Genomic DNA, 20,731 nt, shown 5'->3' on the forward strand with positions numbered 1-20,731 from the left:
GAGCAACTTCTGTGCCTGTGTGCACTGGCTACCCACTTTTAATAGCTCCATTTCTTACAATAAATTTCCCTTTTTTTTCTCATTAATTAAACCATAACCACTTGACACTACCTTAGAATTACTGGTGTGGTGGCTCCCTGGCCACCATTTCTTTTGGTGTAATCAGCCCATGCTCTTTCATTACAGGGTAATCACAAGAAAAAGATAGACTTGTTCAAATTTCTTTGGTCATAAAGCAGACTTGTGTAATGAAATTAACAACCTGCAGGGAAGGAAATTTCAGTGGGTTTTACACCTTGCCTGTCCCCCCCTCCAGTTTAATTGGAGAAGTAAGGAATTCAAAAATTTGTGACAAGGAAGAAAAAGAAAGAGGAAATAAACAAAAATATATTACAGGGCCAAGTGGCTCAATGCAAGCCAGGTGACTGCATCTTATTCACAAAATATTTTGGGTCCCCTTTAATAAAATAATTGTGTAAAGCTTACAGTGTGATGTTTCATAGCAGCAGCATTACTGAATTTTTACTTTGAGCAACAAACTTTCCTATCTACATTTCATACACCCTTTCCTCGCATGAGAATTTCCCCCCAAGTGTTTGGCCATGGAATAAGCATCTCTAATTTTACAATCTGGCACTCCCTTCAACTTATTCCATCCCTCTCACCCTTCAATACTCATCCATTCTAACGATCCACTTCGCAAGTGGTCTCCCCTGATACCCTCTCCTTTAATCCTGCCCTCATATGCTTTCTTTACAGCTATCCTCCTTCATTCTCTTCACTTGCCCAGACTATTTAAGAGCACCACATTTTACCCATTCAGCCACTCCACTCATACTAAAATTATCATACACATCTCCATCACTTCCTCAATCCCATCTTGACACAGCACAAGCCCCTCTTATGAGGCTTATCTTTATTGCAGTAACTCCCGATTGCTATGCTACATTCCACATCCATGTCTCTGATGCATATGACAAGAATTTAGAAGAGGATGCAATTTCTTTACCTTTTAGCTCCCACTGCTCCCATAAATCTCTCCAATACACCCATTTCCTGTCTACCCTTCACTGATCTTTCCTTATCTCTCCCATCATGCTCCCACACTAACAAAAATAAAATTAAACAAATATATAGACAAATAAATAAAGCCTTAAGATTCAACCACTTCCTCCATCATCTCTTCCCAACCTAAATTTTGGACTGTGTCAAGCTCTCTTCCCTAATTCTGTATGGCATTACAAAATTACTGGTCTGCTCTCTTGACCTTGCAAATATTAATACCTTACTCTAGCTTACATACACATACATATTCTGTCATTGGTGTTTACGGCAATTTCTCTAACCCATAAACTGGTCCACGTTGCCAATAAGTGTACTACAAGTGTAAAAATGTTACCCTAGGATGGTACTTAGCATGAACATTTCCAATATCTTGCAGCCACTTATATTATTAAGAAATGTTTAGATATTCTAGTGTGATATGCCTTGTGTTTCACCATGACTTGTCAGGCAACACATGGACACTTAAGAAGGCTTCCCTGCATAAAGGAAGGTAAAATGTTGTGGCAGGGAAATTTTCTCTATATTTCTCCCAAACAGCCAATGGTGGCTTTAGGATGGTGTGAAAATATACGACAAAACAAAGGGAATAGAAGTTAGTAAAAACATAAATAAAAAGGCAAAGTATATAATAATAAGAATGGGGAATGAATAAGATACAAGCAACTGACTTATGTTACACAAAAGGTACTTTTACTTAAAGATTGTTAAGATGATGATATTAAACAAAAAATGTGCAGTAAATGTTTGGCATATCTGGTAATGATGGAAGGAATTGAGTTTATAATTATGTACTGAAGTCCAATGCAACACCTAGGAAGTTAAGTCAGTGGGAGAAAATAGAAGAGAATTATATGATAGGGATTCTCAATATGCAAGATATAAAGGTAAAACAAAGGCCCAAACAGAATGAAATCATAACAGCAGTATCTAAGAGAAGGAGGAGGATAGCAGAATGATAGAATGTGGGAATGCAGAGTTGAATTTCAAGCACTGAAGCAAACTAAGGTTCTCTTGCATAGCAGCCCCTTTGACATATCTCTGAAGAACAGACATATGAATCTGCAGGCAACTTTTTTTTCTCAAACTATTTGGTGTATGAGTGAAAGGTAATGACTGCTGAAGAATAAAACTTTCATATCCTGGAAAGAGGACCGTTCCAGAATATGACATTGGAAGCTGAAAAGATGTTTCAAGCATGAATGGACAAGAACAAGGATGAGACTGAGTAGAAGGTTTTGTGCATCAAGGCCAGGAAAAGAGCAGAGACAAGCAATTTGAAAGTCTACAGAAGCATATATAATCAGTATCAATAAGAGAGATCAGGGGTAACAGCAATGTGGTGCATTGTAAGTATCCAAAGACAGATCAAGGAGGGGAGTTCATGGAGCAAATGAGCTATGACTGTACTCTGTTTATAAAAGCAATGATAAGCCATCCTACACATGATACATTCTCCATTGAGAAATGGATAAGTCTATCTGTGTGGTCAGCATTTTGGAGAAAAGACTGATAAAGCAAAAGCTACGTGATTTTTACAATTAAGAATTCATGTGAAGAAAGGTACAAGAATGTGTGATATAAAAGAGGGGGACAATTTGGTGTTATCAGAGATACTTGTGGTCTGTAATGTTGTCTAGTTGATAGAGGAGAGACTTAACCCTTCCACGCACCAAAAGTTTAATAAGTTTCTCTTTCCACTACGACATCCGTCTGGGGCTCCCTAGGGGGCCTCGCGGAATGGCCTGACCGTGCAGCAAATTTTTTATCATGTTATCGATTTCACCCACGAGTATTCTTTTTTCCTGGCATTATTATATATCATTGGTTTTGGAAGAGATTATTCAGCCTTATGAAAGAAAAAATAACAAGAAATGCAAATAAATAGCAAAGCTTACCGACTCTGAAAAAACAAAACAATTTGAAGGGACGACAGTCACGCTCACAGGCTGCCTGCTGAGAGGCAACTAAACCACGGGCAATTATCACTTCAAATCCAACAGCATGAGAGTTGACAATTAGTTTATTTTATAGGTCTAGCTTGGATTTTTGACGCGATTCTGAAAGATACTTTATTTTTGGTGAATTTTTTCAAAGGTTTTGACACAATTCCAGTCAAAAGCTCAAATGTAGACGATTCCGTTTTGACGCGAATCGCATCATGGTGCGTGTAAGGGTTAAGTTCTGGATCACCAAAGGTCACAAAATTCCTTTCCCTTTCTAAAATAATAAAAGATTTCAGAAATTGAGCATTGTGCAACATCTTTTCAAGAGCTGCATAACTAATATGAGAAGGTTATCTTTCAAATGATGACAAATGGTTAGTTATTTACCAACACAAGTGGACTGTTTGAGAAAATTGGCAAGTCACCACCACAAGGAATGGGTAAAACAGCTAGTCTGAGAAATATAAATGGGAAATATAAATGATGAACAATGAAATAGGTGAAAGAAGACCCCTATGTGTGACACTTAGGTGCTTACAGGTTAAGAGGAAAAGTGGCCATCTGCTACAAGTTATAGGTCAGTCATGAAGAAAATTTGAAACAATAAAAACCAAAGACAAGTAGATAAGAGACTCTACAGGAGGGTAGTCTGGAAAGCAAAGATATGATAGATTTGGCTCAAAGCTTTTGAGATGTCTAAAGCAAGAGCACAAGTTTTGGCAAAATGCCTAAAAGATGACAAGCAGTTAGTCACCAATAGAAAGCCCCTTCCAGAATCAGAACCAGCTATAAATATTGAACTAATACTTGCTTATATACTTTCCTGTCCAAGAAAGTTTCAAAAGCTTAAAAAAAAAAAAATAATAATAATAATAATAATAACAGGAAATAGAGATAAAGAACAAGTCTGAAGGATTGGAGCAGAACACCTCTTCAGGCATATGATGTATATTCAAGAGTGAAGAAATCAAGGAAAAAGACAGAAGTTAACTGGCAGATGCAAAGGTACAGTTAATAAGAACAATAAAATGGGCTCCATCAGAACCACAGATGCTTTGCAAATTTTGACCTGCTGAAATGTCAACAGGAAAATTTCAAATATGGGTTTAATAAAGTTGGAAGGTGAGGGAGAGGGATGGAAATGGGAATTAAGAGTACTGTCTCCTTATTCCACTGCATGGTTGTATGAGGCAACTCAAAAGGGGTCATAGCCCCTACATTACACGAGGCTGTGAAGTGGGCTCCCTATCAAATATCTTTGCCTAATACACTAGTCAAAAGTCTCATGGCTTCTTTTCTGACTCCCCACCATGAATGGAGTAAACAAGGTTACTGATGATAATGATGATGAAATATTAATAACATTATTGTAAGTTTTATTGGGTTTGAACGAAGCAATCAAGAGGCACAAGGAAAGACACTATTACTTTAATATTGCCATTGGTGTGTAATGATTGTGGCTGAGTTAAGTAAAGACAACTAATGGCACTAAGGATCAGACTGGGGACTTGGCAAACACAACAGCAACAACACCTTAGAGAAAAGAAACATAAATACAAAACAACATACTTGGACTCTGCAGCCTTTTGACACTCAAGGGCATGTCTCTCCAAGAGGGGGGGCATTGTTGCATCCACAGCCTCCTTTAACCTGAAATGGTAGCCACTGCATTACAATTCTTCCTTGGGGCTGAGATAATGAGTAAAAACATGACGACCATCTTTTATTACCCAGTCCTCTGCCAGCAACATAAAAAGCACACTTATACCTTCTGCTGAGGACAGTGTCAGCAACATACAAAAAAGTTCTAAAATTAGAAGATTTGGCATTAATGTAAATGCAATGAAAGTAAGATAAATTACAGGCATCAAGTTCTGAATGTGGTGGGCCTGTTCTGTGTCTGTTCTAGCGACAAAATGTTGCAGCATAGCATTATTTGTTTGATACAAATGCCTGTTATTCCAACACTTTTGGCTGAATTTAGTGATATCAATCCCCATGATGTATGTATTCAAAACTCCTGTGTTTGAAAATACACTTTTATATAGTTCATAGAAATGAAGATGTGAATATGACATCAACCTCTCAGTCATGCCCACACATTATGTGATCATGGTACGAGGGTCTCAGACTCAGACTCTGACTTCTACTTTACCAGTGACTTTCCACTTCCAGTTCTATACCCCTGACAAATCAACAACTCCAGGGGTTGTATGGCTTACCTTTTAAGTGGTTCCTGCAGTTTTGTCTCCTGCTTCTCTGTCAGGAGATTCTTGGCACGTTTAACAATGGTCTGTGTTCCACACGGAAGGTGCTGAGATAGATGGCTATAAATTTGGGTCCTCTTCCTCCCTCCAAGCTTATTCAGTTTCATTTCAATACTGAAAATAAACATAAATTCTAGCTTTTACTTAAGGAGCTTAACCCTAATTTTCTAGTTACCATTGGATATGTGTATGCCATCAATATTTTTTTTATACATCATTTTAAAATCTACTTCACGATTTATTTAAAATGCAACCATATGGAGATAGATTAATAAACTCTACTTCACTTCACAAGTAAAAAGGACATGGAATAGATGCATCTTGGAAAAAAATGCAAATGAAGGTCCATCAAATCCAGGTGACCCTCCACATTAACAGCAGTTAAGGAACACAGTCTGCAAATGTTGATTTTCTGCAAATAACTGACACACCCAACAGCCATACGTGTGAACACAACTTAACACCATGTATCACTAAAGCACGATAATATTACACTTATTAACCCTTTGGTACGATGAAGCAAGGCAATATCAATTACTGTTACCTTAACAAATGTGAGAGCACTGAAAATTTGCACAAAATAATTAGGATCATAAGTTTGCTATGTGGGAGGTCATTATGTCACGGTGGCAGTGTAACAAGAACTGAGAGCAAAACAAGGGTGATGACTACCAACAGTGGTGGGCGCCGCTAACCGAAAAGTTAGCTTCGCTAATTGGTTATCCACTAACTAAAAAGTTAGCTTCGCTTACGCTAAACCACTAAACTGATAAAGAAATTAGTGGAAGCTAACGCTAACCGCCAACCACTAACTTTTTTATATGGATTGAGCTTCGGTTTAGTATTTTGGCTCTAAAACCCTTAAAAACAGATGTAGTGGGATGAAATTGCAATATGTTGTAGCTTAGACATAGAGCTTTCCAGAAAGGTATAGCATGCCAAAATTAGATGATGATAAAGGTGAACACAAATAAAGACATTAGATTAAAAAACTTCCTCACTCGGGTCACCTTCCATGACGTCGATAACGTTAAACAAGGCGACAGTAATGAACGCGACTACACAGTGACAACGTCGCAGCTGAACTGAACAAAGAGCCCAAGCTAATTGGTATGCTAACAGATAACAAAGTTAGCAAAAACTCTAATCAGCTAATGAAAAAGTTAGCTTCGCTAATTAGCAGTTAGCGGAAACGTGCCCACCACTGACTACCAGTGCAGGGGCAGGGAGGGACAAGGGTGCAGCAAGGGTGGCTGGTGACATGATGAAGTTTGCTGTCACACGAGAAACAAGTGACGCCATGACTGACTCCATGAGTCTGCCATGGTGGCAGCAGCAAATTTACTGCTGGGAGAACCTTTTTCTTCTATGGAAAATCCACAAGTTTGAGAATTCACATATTTTTAAATGTGAATGATAGATTAGAGATGTGTAAATTTATGACTTTTACTTTTTTCCTAATTGTCTTTGTGGTTAATTTACAAACTTATACATCAACTACTTTTATGTTTTCACTTGGAAATAAATTATGCAAAATGCAAATGGTGCAAATACTAGAAAACTGTTCCTTTATAAATAAGTTTATGCAAAAACATGAAAATCTTAAAATTTTCTATAAGAGATATATAAATATCAAATATAGCTTACCTTAATAATAATTTGTTGACTGAATCAGTAAAGAACTTTTGGCTGGATCCCTTGCGGGTACGGCCTTCTTCTTTTAATCTACTGATTACCTGTAAGTACAAAAGCAATTCAAAAATTAAGATGCTGCCTCTTATTAGAAAGTTGAAACTTAGTGTATACCTCCCTGTGTGGTGCAAGCAGCATTATGTCCTCGTTAAACAAACCTCATCTATCTGGTTATGTCGGAAATGGGAAACATATAATTTTTTCTTTAGAGAGCGGAAAGTTTTTTCAGAGCACAGGTACTACCTGAGTGAGGTCTGTTGGTAAGTTGTCTGGAAGGGGAATGTTATCATCTGTGTCTGAGGCATGATGAGCATCATTGGATGCACTGGGTGCATCCACCTCCTCTCCTGCTCCCTCCTCCTCCTCCTCTTCTTCATTGCCATTTTCATTCTCTTGGTCTCCTTGGACTTCCTCCTCTTGCTGGCCTCCATCTTCCTCCGAATCACTCCCGCTTGAAGAGGAACCTGTGGGAAAGTGGGAGTGAAGATTGCTGTATGCATTATTGGATACCTCAAAATTTTTCTCCTTTTGACATAAATGATGTGAAATTCTTAATTTCATTTAATTTCATCATACCAACTGGTAAATTGCCTACCCTAAGGTCTTTATACATCAATTATTTTTCAGTCTGTCACTTTTCTGTCCATCTGCTGCAGGGATGGAGTGAATACAAGAGTTAAGTGCACCGGATATTCAAAATATGCGAGTCCGAAATATGCGAATTCACTCATATGCAACTGACTTAAATGTGCCAAGTATTCGTTTTATGAGAGAAAAATTCGCTATTGTGCGAGTAGTGGTGCTGGTGCGACTGGTTGGTGAGGTATGGTGGCCGACTCACACTAGAGGGCGGTGGGTGCAAATGTTTTCCCGCACTTTCCTCGCCTATAATTAACCTTTTCCTCCCTCTGATCCTTAAGTTAATCGATTACTCAGGTAGCTAATTGTCAGCTTAAATCACAGACTTTGGGTGTTCCTCCCCGGAAGCAATCAGCAGCTCTGGGCTGTCAGACTCTCTTTATTATTGTGAAACGGTGCCGGAATAAATAGTTAGAGGGTTCGAAAACGGGTCGTGGAACATAACGCCCTATAATTAATGGGATGATAGGTTTGATATATGCGAATTCACATTATGCGAGCTTTTTGCAGAACGTAACCCTCGCATATAATGAATACTTGGTGTATTCAAATGCAAATACAAATAACTAAAATTTCTAAGAATTTGAATATAAAGATACTATGAATGTGAATACAAATACAAATACTTCATGAAAGTATTAAAGCATTCATGAATACTAATAACTTTTCTATGGTGTAGTGGTTATCACGCCTCACTACAAACCACAGGCCGAAGTTCAATCCTGGCCCAGGGCAATAAGCACCCAGCTCCCCCACTGTTGATCCTTCCTTTCAGACTGATCGATAACTAGGTACCAGAGGAAACCTTGGGAAGGTAAACTGGCAACCCAGATGTTACACTTGACCTATGTCCTAAGGTAGTGGGTTTTTGCCCATCTAAGTTTTGATGTAGGGAAACAGCAGTGATGAAAAATCACTTAATTCACACCCAGTTATAATATACAAATTATCCACTAGGATAAACAAAGTAGCAAAGTTCATGAGGTCTATTATCACTGTTATAAGAAGTGCAGGTGGTGTGCAAAACTGCTACTGATGACTTTCAATCTGCATCTTGAGGGGTCAAAAAATTCCATTTACATTATCAGATTTATCATTTATTTTGGAAAGCCTTGGCTGAATTGATGCTGGTAACCGAGTGTTTTATATAGTTTTTAGCTTTTACTTCCCTTATCTCTAAACTACACTACCTCAGCCAGTCTAGTCACCCGAGTTGTCTCCACCTGCTACAACAGAATGTGGAACATATCCCCTTTTTTTTTCCCAGTCGAAGTAACTAGTCAGTATACTCAACTTCATACTTTGGACAAGTGTATCAATTGGACTCTATGAATGGCAGAAAAAGTGATACCATGACATTTTCCACCTTTTCAATTTTGCTTTAGACAGACAATAGACAGTATTGTAAAGCTGATGGCTTGCACCAACACTTCCTTACTACTGTGAAAAGAAACAATGTACTTACTACCAGAAGAATCACTGTCAGAGGAGGAGGAGTTGGAACTTGATGACTGGGATTCATCACTTTCCTCTTTCCCCTCAACAGCCTCTTGCCTTGCCTTGGTCACCACTGCTTCTATGCTGGCCTTGATGTTCTCTTCATTGGGAATCCCCTCACCTATCAATCAATCAATCAATCAATCGATATACATCAGTCAATCAGTATATACTTATACAACACATAAAGCAATTCACTGAGGACCTGTTTGAGAATATAGGTGTTTTACTGCCTCTCATATCAATACTTAGATCCTTACTAACTATTGCTGTATCCCTATAAAAAATAATCATAACATCCATGGGGATGTGACTTTACAATTGGTTAGTTTTTCTTTTTATAATACAGGTGAACTGAGCAACAAAAATATTACAGTACACCAGAATAATGCATCATATGTTTTACAAATACTTCACAACCTAAAACTTATATTCACACAGTCGAACTGAAAATGTGATACAACAGAGAAGAGAATTTGGGAGGACAAAATACATAGTGTAAAGGCTTGTAATAGTTCTGCTGTGCTGTGATAAATTGCTTTCAGCCCTATGCATCACAGTACCTTTGCCCTCACTGCCATTAATGGGCTTCTCAGTCTCTTGATCCGAGTCTTTCTTCTCTTGATTTTTAGCATTGAACTGGCCTATCATCTTTTTCCTTCTGCGCAACAGTTCACCTTCATCCAGCTTGCGTTTTTTGTGGCGGATAAACCCATTCTCAGATAGCTTTCGCTGTAAAATAAAAAAAAGTTTGTTAAAGACTCAATATCCATTTATTATATAATGATCAAATATATGCTATATCTCTACAGCTGTTTAACAGCCATGGAGAATGAAATGAGGATAAAAATATAAATAATAGAGAACAGAAACAACTGGAACCTTTAAAACTAGAAAAATGTATATGAAAACATTTTCTTAGAAGAATGGCAAGACTCAATCTATATGGAGTTGTCAAAAGTCACATGTCTAAATGTAGTGGCAAGAAAGTCCATGTACAAAAAAGCAGTTATTGTAGTGAAATGGAGAGGAAACACACTGCAACACAAATACACAGAGTATGCAAGATAATTTTCATTTGCAAAGGAGAAACAATTACTAAATGAAGAACAGCTTGAAAATATATCTACCTCTTGAAAACAACAGGTTTCTGAATTATGTACTACTACAGTTTTACCTTCTTAACCTGAACTTCATCATCCTCTTCTTCCACTTCTACTCTTTCCTCTTCTCCCACCTCAATGTCTTCTTCATCATCTGAGGCTATCTGATTCTGAAACGATATCTAAATGATAGATTATGTCCTGAAGACATGCTAACTGTCCTGCTAATTTGCATATATCAATGAAAAGTTTCATTCAGCTCCATACCAGCAGTATTTACATATATCGGCATCAAATACATAGCACAATGTGTTTGAAAGACAAAATCAATCAAACTGATAAAATCATATATCATTTGAGAAAAACTTAGCTCCACTCTGCCATAAGATGTGCCACACACAATAACCTTTGTGGATGTGGAGATTATGTAATTGTTACTATAGAACTTCTATTATTGAATTATGATGAATACAGTATTATCATCTTTATATTGGGTACAGGAAATAGCAATTGATATGTATTTAATTACATCATATTATTCTGTGCAAGAAATACTGAGAATAGAAATAGATATAGTCCACTTCATAACCATATCCATGAACTGCTGTACCATAAGAGTCATTGTGATAAATTTCTGTATTCCTGTCACAACAGACTCTTATCCGAATACTTTTGATTAAAATCCCTGATGATAGTATCAACAGGGTAATAACAATCTCCAGAAGGCAGAAGTTACTGTGTTCTTCAAGAGAGGAAGGAAAAGTCTTCCTCACAGCCACTTGGTGGCACCACTGTCAACTGACTACATTTTCCACATAGGAGCTACCACAGCGGCAGTGGCTGAGTGGTTAGTGTGTTGGCGCCACGTCCAGGAGGATGTAGGTTCACTTCCTATCTGCCCCACAGCTGGGATTTTCAGTCACTGCCGAGTGGCTTAAGACTACCCACATGTTGTCCTGAAGACCACCTATCAACCCAGACTCTAGATTCTATCCCTAAAGAGAAGCTCAAAGATGAGCTCTGGGGGTCAGCATGAGTCAAGCAAGGTGGCACCACTATAAACGCTTGCATGCGCCATAACAGGCTGAGGTAACCATCAGGCCCCACTAAGATAGCCTACTGCCGCAATAGGCCGGGGGGGGGGGTATCCATCCATTTATAAAACCTTTGGTAATAATTATATTACCACTACTATCACTACTTTAGTGGTAGTAATGAACAAAGATGGTTAAACCTTTCCACATATTAATCTCAAACCCAACAAGTATCATCAAATGAGAAAACCTCTCCGTAACATACCGGCCTTCTTCTTCGTACTTCACTTCCATTAGATACCGTGTCCTCTTCACTACTCGCTTCAGGAACTGTTTCAAAATCTAATTCACCAGAGTTTATATAAAATCCTCTATGTTTGGTTTCCAAGTGTGTTGGCACCACTTCATCAAACTGAAAAAGAAAAAATAATAATGATCAGTCTCACCATCAAAATATCACATTGAAAATCAAACACAGGTAACAATGAGCTTGAGCAACCTACGGCATCTGAGTTGTCAATGAATGGATCAGTCTCATCGTACCCTTCCCCAAGGGTTGAAAAGTCATTTTCTTTTCTTCTTTTCTTCTTTCTGTTTGGTGTGGCAGTGCCCTGCAAAATTCAAGAATAATATTTGTGGGATGATGTATGAGATAGTTTAAAAATACCTGTAGCTACAATATAATATTGGTGTCTCATCAAATTAATCGATGACATGGCAAGGAAGTCTTCTTCAGTATCTTTCTCTCCCCTGTACCTGATACATACCAGTCATGAGCTGTATAAGTCATTATTCATGTCCCAATGGACCGTATTGGTTATACAGGCAGCGCCAGATGTGGCCACTCAACTCCAAGCTGAATTTTCCACAGAGTTCAAGTTATAGACTAGAGTGCGTCTGAGGCTGTCTCAGGGATACACAGCCATGATACCACTATCGCCCCAAGCCGATGATTGCACACATTTCACTCCTACCCAATTTTTTTTTTTTTTTTTTTTTTTCCCATGTTAAATAGTAGAGTCAGGAAATCGGGTAGGAGTAAAGTGTGTGAAGTCGTTGGCTCGGAGCAGTGGCAGCACCAAGGCCTTGTATCCTGGAGGCAGCCTTAGACGCACTATAGTACACAGCTTGAGTTCTATGGAAAGTACTGCTTTGACAGTTCACTGAGTGGCCACGTGTGGCGCTGCCTGTATAGCCAATACGGTCCATTAAATAGCTTCTTGTTATTCCTGAAAAATACCATACTACCCCAATAAGGATAATTTACCAAAAATTTGAAATGTCTGGCATATGCCTCACCAAGGTTATAGCCCAAGCAAGACTCAGACAAAGATTCCAAAGATCTGAACCCTTGTATTCTGCAATTAAAATATGCTGATATGATTCATTTCATAAACTCACATGATCAAAACTTTTATGTTGTGATTTCTATTCTAGAGCAGTTTTTCATCAGATAATCAGGCCTTTAGAAAATTCATTAATTAACCATAATGTTTTTGTTAATTAACCATAATGTTCCTGTTATTACAAAGATGCTACCCAATTTACTTTTTTATAACACTGCAACATTACTAACACCTTTTAATATATGTACTACATTTTAACATTTTTATTTGTTGTTTTACAAACATATAATCCCATTCCACATACAAAAAACAGCTGAATGAGAATTGTAGGCCAGTTGAGCATCCCATATGTGAACTATGATATCATAACTACTTAAATAATATGTTAAACTACCAGTACTACTCACATATTTTGTTTCAAACTTCTTCGCCAGGGCCTTAAGTGCAGCATCCTCATCGGTGCAGAAGGGGTCTGAGGGGTCTAAGGAGGGGCCATTTATCACATCACCCAGGCTCTTCTTTCCTATTCGCTCATGCTGTAAAAAAAAAAAAAAAATCAATGAGGGAAACAAACTCAACATTACCTTTTAATGGATATGTTGTGAAATAAAACTTGACATCTCACAGATATAAATAAAAATCTGTGATCAAGCACAAATAACTTGAAAAAATTAAAGCAAAGAAATTTATCTAGGTAAATGAGAGAAAGGGAAGTCATGTAATGACCCAAATAGCAGTTAATAAACTTCAAAAGGCCTTAAGCCATGGGTATCCTTAGGCGAGAACATAAAACCATAAGGAGTCTGCAAGAGGCCAGTAGGCTTATACAAGGCAGTTCCTGTAAACATAACTGCACATAACTTCATTATCCATGTACTTATCTAACCTTATTTTAAGGTATCTATCATATTGGCACATCCCACATGACTATCAAGTCTGTTCCACTCATTCACCATTCTAATGGTAAAATTTAGACCCATTACCACATGTCCTGTCCTACTCTCTTACCACCAGAACCTTATTAATTGCCCTTCATCCAATTATAAGCTTCGATCAAGTCTCGTCACACCCTTTGCCTTTCAAGAAAATGCAAATTAAAATGTTTGAGTTTGGCATTAAATGGCAAGTTTCTCATCCAGTGAATCACTTTGTAATCTTCCTCTACACAGATTCCAACATCTTTATCTCCATTCTTTAGTAAGAAGACCAGAACTGAACCACATAATCATGATGAGGTGTAACTAATGTTAAATATAACTTGAGGATAACTTCGGTGCTTCTATTGCTTATGCTCCTTGAAATGGAACCCAGTATCCTATTTGTGCAACTTTTAGCCTGAATGCAACGAGCTATTGGATGGAGATCAGAGCTCACTAAGACTTGTCAATCCCTCTCACATCTGGACCTGCTCAGGGGGGTGTTATTTGAAGAATAACTATATGATGAGTTACTCCTACATAGTAAAAAAATACTACATTTCCCAACATTGAACTCCATCTGTTATATCCCCATTCAGTAACACCACGTCAAGTTTGTCTTGCAGTACACTAGAATCTTGATCTGATTCAACTGGTCTGCCAATCTTTGTATCATCCACAAACTTACTATCATCCCTATTTAATCAAAAGTTCAAATCATTAATTTAAATGATAAACTGCAGTAGACCTAATACCCCTTTCATAACACAGCCCCATTCAGATTTTTTACCACTGATTTGCAGTCTCTGCTTTCTACTGCAAAGCCATACCCTGAACCAGTTCAACAGTTTCCCATCATTCAAGTGAGCCTGTAATTTTTGAAACAGCTGGTGGTGAGAAACTTTGTTGAATACCTTACTAAAATTTAGATATATATGTCAGTTTTCAGCACTGTCTACCACTTAAACTACTTTATTACAGAAGGACATAAGAGTGGTAAGGCATGCTCTGCCCTTCATGAACCCATGCTGCAAGTCATGAGTTAATCTATGTCTCATTAGATGATTCTGAATGATCATGACTATTATTGACTCCAACATCTTGCCTACTACTGATGTTAAGCTAACTGGACAATAATTAGAAGTGGCTGACCTCCTTTTTGAAAATCAGCATCATATTTGCTATATAGTTTCCAAAGACTAGGCACAAAACCGGAATTCATTGACTTCCTAAAACATATCAGCTAGTGGACCACTAAAGGTCTCCCTATATTTCTTCAGGACCCGTGGAAATATCTTGTCAGGACCTGCGATTTATTTTCTCTAACTTATTAATTCTCTCCTGTACTACCTTCCTAGTACTTGTCTATCTCCACCTGTGTGTGTGTGTGTGTGTGTGTGTGTGTGTGTAATTCACCACGGCCTGATCACGAGTTGGACTCGCAATCGCCAGCAAGTACCCTCCCAACAAGACCAAGCTCATGCTCATTACAGTCAATCTATGGGTACTGCCAGGACCTAACACACCACACACACCATCATCCCCCGTGCTCAGTGGGGGACAGTAACCACTCCTTGTCAGCGGAAAGATTCCGGCCTGAGCGGGGCTCGAACCACCGCCTGTTAGGCCATGAAGCCTGGCAGCGCAGTATTCAAACCGATTGAGCTACTGAAAGGTGTGTGCGTGCTCAAGACTCACCCACAGTCTAATCACATGCTAGACTATATACCGATCGCCAGCTAATACCTTTCCGGAAAAAGCTCTTTTGAGCTCGGAGAACCGATCTATGGGTAAAGATGAGGGACCTCACACACCGCACACCCTTGTGAGTATGTTTTTTTTTCTTTTCTTTTTTACAGCAGAGCAACTCAAATACAACAAAAAGAAAATGTATAAAAAAGCCAGCTAACTGTTGCTCCTGCAAAGTGAAAAGTATAAAGCGGCCAAAAAAGAGGTCAATTTCGGATGGAGAGGTGTCTTGACACACTCTTCTTGAAAGAGGTTGTCATAGGCAGGAGGAAATACAGACGAAGGAAAGCTGTTCCAGAGTTTACCAGTGAGGGGGATGAAAGAATGACGATGCTGGTTAACTCTTGCATAAGGGGTTTGGACAGTATAGGGATGAGCTTGAGTGGAAAGTCGTGTGCAGCGGGGCCGCGGAAGGAGGGGGGGTGGCATGCAATTAGCAAGTTTAATAGAGCAGTCAGCATGAAAATATCGATAGAAGATAAGAGAGGCAACATGGCGGCGAAATTTAAGAGGTAGAAGACTGTCAGTAAGAGGAGGGGAGCTGATGAGGCGAAGAGCCTTATAGACTCCACTCGGTCCAAGAGAACTGTGAGTGGACCCCCACCACACGTGACATGCATACGCCATTATTGTGCTAACCCTCTCTGCACGACAGTGAGCTAATGTCTCGCCTTTTGAGGGTTTTTTTTTTTTTACTTTAAAACTGCGAGTTTTGTTTTTTTGCCACACAACTTCTTTCGATTACATAATCCACTGATATAGCAGGGACTACAGTCTAAGAAGCTTAATTTTCTCTTCTTTAATCTTAGGTTTTTTTTTTTTTGTGTGTGTGTGCCCCTTGATGACTTTATTTACATATTCATTATTTTTTTACTCTTTCTTTGACATTTATATAGCAGAATCACAATTTATCGGCTATATGTGCATATATGTGTGTGCTGGAGGGGGAGAAGGTCATCATCTTTTAGACGTACATAATAGGCTTGAGGGAGGCATTTGGGCAGAGAGGGTTAGCACGATAATGGCGAGCATAGCCAGTTCTTGCAGCTTGAATGGGACCCGTAACAATGGTGTGGGGCATAACTTAAGGATATAGAGCCCCCCATAAGAAAATGACTGAGTAGTACTTTAGTCGTCAAGTAGTTGTATCAATTTTGTTTTTAGACTTATTTGTAGTAGATAAATATTCATAGGTATAAACATATGGAGTCTGCAAAAGCCCAGCAGGCCTATACAAGGCAGCTACAGCACACAGATGAATGCTTCGGCATGAAGGATATAATCAACGCAGGTGATTAATTTCAGAAAGGAAGCGAGGTTGTAGTGGTAAGGTGCTACATCGACGCACTGGTTACCATGACTTATTTTGTGTAAACACAGACATGGCAATATATGGCAGGCTGTCACAATCTTACATTGCGCTTATGATCAGTAATCAACCCATATTCAGCGAAATATCACCTCGTCCAACAGATCAAGAGGTCGCATCAAGTTTGAAGACCTTTGTTCTATTATATAGTAGCATAGACCTAGTTATATACACTGCAACTGGGTTACCAAAGCTACACAAGAAAGTATATATGTGCAAGAGACCTACATCCAATATGATCAACAGCCTATAAGCATCTATGGTAAAAAAACTAAAAACCTATCTATGAACAGGTTTGACAATGTTATAATACCAATGATACACATATATAAAGTTAACCGCTTGCATACTTGTAAACAATATAAAGTTGAATTACGCCAGGCAGCCTTAATATGATTAGTATTGGTTTCCAAATATATCACCCTACTTCAAACCTCTGCAGTCCTGAATAGATTTCAATGGTTAATATTAATGTAATTACGAAAAAAAAATATTAGTTAGCAGCACGCAAAAAAACTTTGAGCCTGAAAAAAAAGCAGTTTCTAGTCAGAAATGTCATCAGTCCATTTAACAATAAAAGTACAAAAGAATGAGGTGGACCAATAATTTCAGGAGTATGAAAAAAAAAAAAAAAAAAAAAAAAACTCTGGGATAAAGCGACTTTGTGTAACCGAGGCAGCTAATAAATATCAATTATAAGGTGAGGAAATATAGTTTTCATCTACAATTTAAACAGTTCGTGTCTACGTAATTAATTTGTTGACCTGCATATGTCAACAATCTCTCAACCATCCTAAAAAATCAATACATTATATGAAAAAACTAATCCAGCAATCATGTGGCAAAATAAGTTGTTTCAGTGAAAAGTGCATACTACTTGTACTGAAAAGATCACATTTTTATTCCCTTTTTTCACTCCAACACTGCTTTATCTCAGCCCATATTACTGTAATAAAACCACTACTGATACTAGCTTGATATCTCATCGCAAAATAGGTATATACTGCATAACACCTTTCAAGGACTGAAAGAGCAGGGATGAACTGACCATTCGCCGCTGAACAGTAAAGGCAAAAAAAAAACGCCAAGAAAATCGAAGGTAAATGGTGGACGGCCGGTCAGATTCCATCTCAGCGGCAGGCAGGCAGGCAGCTTGGAGGTGGTGTCGTGGCGGCGGCGAAGGCAGGTCCCTCGCGCGAACCGTGATGAGTGAGGGAAGGCAGCGGGCGGCCTCCCCACGGCTGACATCGCGCTCCCAGACACACGTGGGGCCGCCGCCCGCGACGTCATTGTGAAGGCCTGACGTCACTACGCTCCGTGACGTCAGCACCCACACGCCCGCGCCCGCGTCCACCACGCCCACGGCTAATACGCGCCCGAACCCCACGCCCACCAATAGCCGCGCGAGCCACCAAGATAAGCCCCGCCCACCACGCCCCCCCTCAACCCCGCGCCGAGCCAGAAGGAGCAGGCTGAGAGGCTGGGGGGTGTACTCCAACAGGTTGGGGGTTGAGGGGGGGTCATCTTGAATTGTCATGAAAATCAAACAAATATAAACAAATCAAGTGAATGCAAAAATATATTCAACACCAGAGTGCCTTATGCCTCTGTAAGTAGAAGCGAAATTCAGGCGCTCGCCTAAGGGGTCCAACAGTAACCTCACAAGATAATTGTGAAATGCGGCAATATTAACATCACTATCAGTGTAATGCGATAATATCACCAACCTTCAATAATAAGAATGTGGACGTAAGTGTATTAACATATAAATCGACATTCCATCAAACCCGTATGTCATCGAAATGAAAGTATGGGTCAAAAGAGCAGAATTTCGGCGTCTGATTTGCTTCATCGATTCTTGGGGGAGACCACGTGACCAGTTTCTACTACGGCTGGGGTCCAACATGTATATTTAGACTATTTATCCTTCAAAATGAGAAGCATGTGTCCGGTATGCGTGTAGGGTGTTGCGTGCCTGTGCTCACGTCCGTCACTCACGCGGACGACCATGGCGTGCCGGGGCTCGCCCATCTTCGACTGGAAGCTGCATGAGCTGTCTTGCCATTATGATAATCGACCCCACTGCTCCACCTCTACTCCCAGCCCTCCCTAACTCGTCCTCGACCTCCGCCACGTACCACGTTACAGCATTCCCAAACAGGCGGTCCCTCCCAGGAGAAACACCCAGCCCCTTGCTAACAACACTTCTAAACCTACGCATCCTAACATCGTTGAAAAAAAAAAAAAAAAACTAAGCAGTCGAGATTAACAATAAAAGAATACAATAAGAATATTTCCTTCTCAATACCGTCACTTTTTTCAGAGATTCAAGTATGCTGGCCTCCCTTTAACACAAATAGAAAAAATATGGTGGGGAATACCGACTAGCTAGATTCGGTGATGGGTTCCAGCAACATTTCTCATATCCAGGTTTCCACGGAGGACGACACCCTTGAAGGTGAATGGTGAATGGTCAAGACTTGCAATAATCCACGGGAGTCCCACGGCTAGTGGTATGATCGAGGCAGACAAGACTCGGACTGTAGTTACTACCCGACGGCTCACAACACCTACCACAGCCAATGACAGCAGCAGCAGCACCTTCCTGGTCCTCCTCCTCTTCCTCACCTCCCATGGCAGTACTCAAGTATCACTTGGCTACAGCCTACAGGCTCCTAGTTCAAGGGGCGCTGGTCCCCTCGTCCTCCGCGTTACGGTCTCCCTATGGAACACTACAGAAGTTCTCTGCTTTACCACAAGCACATCATCGGCACATTGCCATGTTTGGGGAGGAATGAGGTTTCGGTCTCCCTTACCCTTGGGGTGCTGCGGCCCCTTACATACCCTTGAGGTCATGATTCTTGGCCACATAAAACTCGGGGACGTCCCCGAGTAGGGTCAACTACAGACGGGCACGTCTTTTGATGACAGGGGGACGGAGAGAGACGTTACAAAAGACTATTCCAGTAAAATAAGTTCCCCACATCCTAATGGTGGTATCCCCAGCACCAGACAGCGGGTGTGTCCCCCAGACGATCGCTACACAACATGTCCATCTGCCTCACTCTCCCGGCCTCTTCCCTGGCCCCCGCCGCCACAAACCCGCCTCCTAGGGGGATCTACATGGCTGCACAGAGTGGTTATGCCGTGCAATATTAAATAATACAGTCTAAACCTTGAAATAAGCTTACTTACGCTTTACCTCTTCCACTTACTAGTCTCTGGGTGAGCAGTTCTCGATAGTTGAACTCCGGACAGGACTTCTCATTGGACTCCGCTAGTGTCAAGGCAATACGCAAGCTTTTCACCTTCTTCTCTCTTTTCTTTTCCTTTTTCATGGAACCAATGGTAGAAAAGGCTACCTTCTTAGGTTCCGTCATGATTCCGTAGATGTTTTCATTCAAATAATGTAAAAGCCACTCGTATTTTGGATCACAAACATTCAAACACCTCCCTTCTTCCTTCCATCTTTCACTACTGCATTCCTGGCGCATGCGCTGTTTTAAATGCTACATCTGGCGCCAAAGAAAGGGATACCAACAAAATATCACATTTGATCAGAATATATATACCATAAGATTAAATAAATATATTTATTCAGTATTATCTAATAAGAAAGGTTCTATATAGGAAAGATGACTGGCGCCGAAAAAAATAATGTCATAGAAATTCCATTTTTCCTTATCAATAATATATATATTATTATTTATATCATTATGTTGATAGGTGTGAGTTAAATTAATGAATGTTACTTAATTTATTATATATGAAATCCTTAATTGTTCAACGAAAGGGATTTTTTTTTTTATAAGAGAAAGACATCGATATATACCCCTGATTCATGACTGCAATATTAATACACAAAAAAATCATCAAATGATGACTAGTTTCTTCTGTGTGTTAATATTTGGGCGGCGAGGCAGACTGTTGACTTGACTTATTGTGGTGGCCGGTGTGGTGAGAAATACCTCCTCGTAGAAATAAGTCGCTCAGGTGTCCACTGCGCATGCGTACTCGGGAATACACAGCAGGATAACCTACTAATTAACCTGTACTTGTCTTAGTTTTGTCCACTTGTGATCTGTGTGATGGTTGATATTGCCTGCAAGA

The 20,731-nt window shown here is 39.6% G+C and overlaps 1 protein-coding gene across 6 annotated transcripts in view; it reads right to left on the minus strand.

Annotated features, from left to right (window-relative positions):
* The window catches only part of LOC126998428 (ubinuclein-1-like), a 59,318-nt gene extending 39,215 nt beyond the window's left edge, over positions 1-20,103 (minus strand). For all 6 annotated transcript variants that reach the window (XR_007752873.1, XM_050860102.1, XM_050860101.1 and 3 more), the window contains exons 1-11: positions 19,837-20,103; positions 12,994-13,122; positions 11,744-11,851; positions 11,506-11,652; positions 10,281-10,376; positions 9,667-9,835; positions 9,072-9,224; positions 7,211-7,431; positions 6,923-7,011; positions 5,231-5,389; positions 4,578-4,658 (exon numbers count right to left, since the gene is read on the minus strand). Coding sequence is in view for 5 of the 6 variants with exons in the window: in XM_050860102.1 (XP_050716059.1) it covers positions 4,578-4,658; positions 5,231-5,389; positions 6,923-7,011; positions 7,211-7,431; positions 9,072-9,224; positions 9,667-9,835; positions 10,281-10,376; positions 11,506-11,652; positions 11,744-11,851; positions 12,994-13,122; positions 19,837-20,001 (1,517 nt within the window). In the remaining variant the exon portion in view is untranslated. The remainder of the gene's footprint in view (positions 1-4,577; positions 4,659-5,230; positions 5,390-6,922; positions 7,012-7,210; positions 7,432-9,071; positions 9,225-9,666; positions 9,836-10,280; positions 10,377-11,505; positions 11,653-11,743; positions 11,852-12,993; positions 13,123-19,836) is intronic.
* Positions 20,104-20,731: the final 628 nt, after the last annotated feature.

This window comes from Eriocheir sinensis, chromosome 14 (genome assembly GCF_024679095.1).
Source record: "Eriocheir sinensis breed Jianghai 21 chromosome 14, ASM2467909v1, whole genome shotgun sequence".
Lineage (NCBI taxonomy): Eukaryota > Metazoa > Arthropoda > Malacostraca > Decapoda > Varunidae > Eriocheir > Eriocheir sinensis.